Consider the following 5,503-nt stretch of genomic DNA (forward strand, 5'->3'; position numbering starts at 1 on the left):
ATTTTCCTCATAAAATATTAACTAGTTGCATGTTTGACGAATTTCCAATACGCTATTATACAATTATTTCAAAACATGCAAAACCGTTAATAATAATATGAACAAAATTAGTATGTTCATAGCTTAAAATAATTGGTTTTTAATGGGTTACACAATTACGGATGAGCAAAGGAATCGATCCGGTTGAGACCGGCTCGGGAACCGAACTTGGTGGAAAATAGGAACCGAACTGGATCGCCGGTTCTATCGGTTCCAGTTCCTACCAGTTCTTGCTGTGTCTTCAATGTTGGAATCGGTCATCGAGAAATAGCAAGATACGGTTCCGGTTTTTGCCGGTTCTACCGGTTCCCGGATCAAAAAATTCACAAGCATATCATCCCGGTCTCGACCCGACCGGTTCCATCGAGTTCTGGTTCCGCTTCTGATACCGGTTTCAGTTGGTTCCCCGGTCCATACACTAATCCCTACACACAATACTTAATAATTTAAATATATAAAACCTTACAATTCTAGGTATTTGTATTCACAAATTAGAAAAATATCCAAATAAATTCACTAAAAGAAGGCGTTAATATGAAATATGGCTGTTAATTAAGCGTCAATCGCCCCTAATTTATGAATTATTGAAGAGCACTTGGCATGTTCGACAAAATTAGCTGATAACGGGTAGCGGGTAGTTTGTAGCTTGTAACATTTTGTTAAACGCTATGCGAAATAGCTTTTGGATTTGAAACGTTTTGTTTAAACTAAAAGCTAGAAGCTTGTAGTGCAAACGAGACTTTCTGTTCAAAACGGAACGTTTTTTCAAATGCTGGAAGCTAGAAGCTCTCAAACACTCCTTGCCGAACACGCCCTACGTAAAGTTGTTTTTAGATTTGGAGTGTTTTGTTTAAACTAAACGCTAGAAGCTTATAATGCAAAACAAAACTTTTTGTTTAAAATTGAGTGTTTTGTCAAACGATAAAGCTAGAATATATCTAATGGTCCGTGCTAAACGCTCCCATCATGACTTTCGTGCTACAAATATTAATTTGTGTATTACTCACACTTTATTAGTATATTTAAAAAAATAAGAAAATATATTTTTTTTTAAAATCATATTTCAAAGGCTAAAGTTTTTTATGGCTATTTTGTTGATAGTAAAAGTGTGATATATAGACGCTACATGTAGGATTTTATCCTTTTTGCCGCAATTTGTCTTTGAATAGGATTTGGTGACATTTTTACCTTTAAAATAAATAAATAAAACTAAATTTGCAATGACAATCAATATTTAAAATGGAAACCAAACCTCCAAACACTCTCCATTTGTCATAGGTGAAACTTCATTATTGAGATTTGCCCATAACAAAAAAAAACTAGTAAATGGTGGTGTTTGCCACAGGCAAAGTAATCCGTATCAGCATATAATCGGCAAAAACCCTATGACATCGTGCGGCCTAAGGCCATCATGACCCATAACAATTTTTATATGCTTTTACCACGGTTGTAAAAATCAGTCTAGGCGGCCGATTAATCGGCGCCTAGGCGTTTGGCGGCCTCCAACCGCCTATGAATAAGGGTTAATGGGTAAAAAATCGGTCTTGGTCAATATCAGTCAAAACTGGTCCAAATCGGACCCCAAATCAGATCCAAAATCGAACCCAGAATCGGGCTCAAATGACCCACCAGTTCAAAGGAGACAATTGGCCCAAAGCATAGTTGGATATGGATTTCAATAAGCCTTCTATCCTTTTTATAGAAATTTTTGCCCTTGATATTTTATCCCACCAACGATGTGGGATACTCAATTGGAAAAAACATAGGAACACACAAAGATAAATTTATATGTTTTCTTTTCTTTTGATTTGGTTTGATCGACAACATAAAAACCAAATCAACAATTCATTCTTCCTTCTTCTATTTTCTTTTTCGTATGTTCAGAGGTTGTTTGGGATTCTCGGTATACAACTCGATCAAGATTGTTCTTCAATCTCGACTTCGATTAGGAGAAGATAATTAACAGAGGTTAGTTCTTCAATGGCGTTACTTTCAAGCTTGCTCAAGTCTTCAATCATGGCATCCACATCCACAACTTGTAGGTCTGATCTGGAGAGACGCATAGGTCTACAACTCAGGTGATACTCGAAGACAACTCGATCAGGTAATACACGAAGACATACTCAGGTGGAAACAATCATACCCAACTTTACGACACTGACTTAATCTTCAGGATTTCAACACATCTTCATCCCTAAAGTAGATACTCGAGGTGAAAACAAATATACATGAGGATCACATGGCATCGGAGGCAAAGCACTCTTAAAATCGATGCAATCAGCTTGTTCGTTCTCATCACAATAGTTGATCGATGGTAGCAAATATTTGATAATATTGATCTGGTTTATTAATTGGTTCAAGGGTTGCTCTGAACATCAATGATAGATTTTCGATTTCTTGTTTATGGATGGATTCGGTGTCGATAACTTTTATGATTGTTACTGATCGATACTCATGGAATATGAATGCTGGAGTCGATTTCGATATGAATAGGATGATTTGGTAGCTTGAATGAAGTCAACTCTGTAATAAGTTAAATAGCATTCCAAATGTTTGTATAAATGCTTGAGAGAAACTTTTGTATTAGATTTTGACAGCACAACACCCCAAGTGGGTTTTCTCAATGGTATATTTATTAATGTAAATCATGTATTACATATTTATTATTCGTTAACTTGTTTATTTGTATTATTAGGCTTAATGTTATATTTATTAAATTTTTAATAATTAATGGTGCTTAATTAATCTCCGCCTAACCGATTAATCCCTTGACTCTAATCCACCGATTAGCCTACATCGAGCGATTTTTACAACCTTGGCTTTTACTAATCGAACTAGCCATGTCTTTCTGTGTCTTTTATAAATTCAAGTATACTACAAAATTTTAAAATAAAAATTAAATAAAAGGTCCAAAAGATGGGCAAAATTAGTTGGTAAGTTAGTAACATTATTGTTCTAACTTCTAGCATTGTGTTTTGAAATGCCGATATGATTCATTACGACATATTACTCAAGGAATAATGAATTTTTCCTATCTTGCATCCCAAACATCACATATGCTGCGACGTCCAACATTTGACTTTCAACTCAAGATAAAGACTCGCACTCTCAAATTGGCTTCAACCATATTCTTCCTTCAAGATACTTTAGGCAGATTTAAAAAGGTAACATTTTTTTCTTTGTATTTATCTCACATTAATAAACTAATCAAAATTATTTATCAAACTCATTCTGATGTTGTAGTAATTAATAAATAAACTAATTGAAAGTTATTATTTTGATGTATTAAAGATAAGTTAAAAGTGGTGAGTGAGGGTTTTAAAAGAATATGATTTGAAAATAATTACTTAAACACGTACAAAAATTAACCGCTAAAATAAAAAGTTGGTAATTAATCAACGGAGTTAATATATATTTATCTCTTTACTACAAATCTAGCTCTATTTTTTAAAAACAAGACAAGAATTAATGAGAAAAAGATAGCATATGATTACACTCCGTTTTCATCTTCAAGGAAGTGCAAACACTCATCATACAGCTTCTCTAGCATATTGCTTTCTTCATCTTTAAACATTAGCAAATCAAATCCGTCAAATTGAATATCCAGATCATCATGACCATCCATTCTTGCTCCAGAACCTTCCATTTCTAACAATGGCGCCCAGTTCGTCCAAGAGAAGTCTGTGTCCGTCGCAAGTAAATCAGCTTCTCCTTGATATGTTGTGGAGTTCGAAGATGCACTGCTCATTTCGTTCTTACTCAATGCCATCGATGCTGATTGTGATGAAGGTAATGACGAAGAAGATGAAGCAGAATGAGGAACAGTTTGTTCTGGTTTCTCTACGATTTTAACTTTCCTTGACTTCTGATCCGTTTTTTTCTTATTCTTCCGTTTTTTATTGTTTTTGGAGCCGTCCACCTGTTTCTCGCCGCTGTCAAGAGCTAATTTCCGTTTAAGATGAGAGTTCCAGTAGTTCTTAACCTCATTGTCAGTTCGACCAGAGAGTTCGGTGGCTATGAACGACCATCGGTTGCCATGGATAGAATGAAGGCGGATGATCATGTCGTTCTCTTCTTCGGTGAAGTTTCCTCTCCTGATGCCTGGCCGAAGGTAATTCATCCATCTCAGTCTGCAACTCTTTCCGCATCTAAGTAATCCTGGATCCATTACAACACAACAAACATTAATCAATCGATCATTTCCATACCTAACCAACACTTTTCAATATCGATCCTTTGGCTTTTGCTTTCTTTTAAATTAACATTATCGCATTTGCGATGATTAGTTTTACAAATGGTGAATGGATCGAGTAAAACTATTTATACATACCAGCTTTAGAAGGCATGGAACGCCATTGGCCTTCACCGTGGGTTTGAATGTACTCGGTGAGGAGTTTATCTTCTTCATTAGACCATGCTCCTCTGTGTAAACCCACCTTTGAACAGCAGGGTGCCCTTCCCATTTCTTTTCACACACAAACACACACTTGAGTATGTTTTTGTTAGAGAAGATTGTGGTGTGTGGTATGGGAAGGAAACCATAGCAACAGGTGTCCCTTTTAAATGGCTTACCGAATATATAATTCGTCACGTTTTTCTTTTGGATAGTAGTAGAGACTCAATAATTGTTCGAAAGTCGACATTGACTTGGGAAATATATAAAAGTCACCCTCCATTTTTGTATTATTCAAAATATATATATGTAATGGAGATCTACATTAAACTCAAAATTATACGAACACGTGAATAGAGTTGTTTGATACCTGGTGAGCTGTTTTTTTTTGTTAAAGTATTTTAAATTTTGGTAGCCACGAATTTCTAGTTTAGTCTTTAGCGTGTAAGTCGCGCTATTATAAAACTGAATGACTAACAATAAAAAAACATAGCATATCTAATTCAAGATATCTCTCGCTTCATAAAATATCAAATAATGCAATTAATTGCAGGGACAACTTGCCATGACACATATTAATTGAGATCATTGAAGTTAATTTAGCAATTGCAAGTTGGTGTAGCTTACCAGCCTCTTGTGTTTCAGAAAAAAGAGAACATGTAGAAATTAAATGATTATAATTAACATCTCATCTAGAAAGATTTTATTATGATTTTTATACATTAAAGTAGTATTATCAAAATCTCAGTAGTACTGGAGTGTGCATGGTAACGAAACACAATATAATCAATGTAGATGTTTAGTCTTGAATTTCACATCGATCCATGTTTTTTAGATTCGTTAGAACTGAAACAAACACATGAAAATAGGTTCTGTTTCATGTATATATATGATAGCTTCTATGTTAACTTTGACTACGTAGGATACAAAAATTAAAGAACATGTAGAAAATAAATGTTTACTAATGTCTTCTATATCTAGAAGAAAACAACTTCTTTTATATATCTAGATCTAGTGTCGTCACAAGTTGATAGGAGTGGGGTAAAGAAAGATACATAATCAAGTCACGAT

The 5,503-nt window shown here is 34.6% G+C and overlaps 1 protein-coding gene across 1 annotated transcript; it reads right to left on the reverse strand.

The window, feature by feature from the left end:
* Positions 1–3,403: 3,403 nt before the first annotated feature.
* On the reverse strand, positions 3,404–4,581 carry LOC145091588 (transcription factor MYB123-like). Its single transcript, XM_079029338.1, has 2 exons — positions 4,370–4,581; positions 3,404–4,197 (listed from the first exon to the last, which is right to left on the reverse strand). The coding sequence occupies exons 1-2, from the start codon at positions 4,500–4,502 to the stop codon at positions 3,530–3,532; spliced, it is 801 nt and encodes a 266-aa protein (XP_078885464.1). The 5' UTR covers positions 4,503–4,581; the 3' UTR covers positions 3,404–3,529.
* Between the last annotated feature and the right edge of the window lie 922 nt (positions 4,582–5,503).

This window comes from Lactuca serriola, chromosome 3, assembly GCF_051521515.1.
Source record: "Lactuca serriola cultivar US96UC23 chromosome 3, Lser_US96UC23_V15, whole genome shotgun sequence".
Classification (NCBI taxonomy): Eukaryota; Viridiplantae; Streptophyta; class Magnoliopsida; order Asterales; family Asteraceae; genus Lactuca; species Lactuca serriola.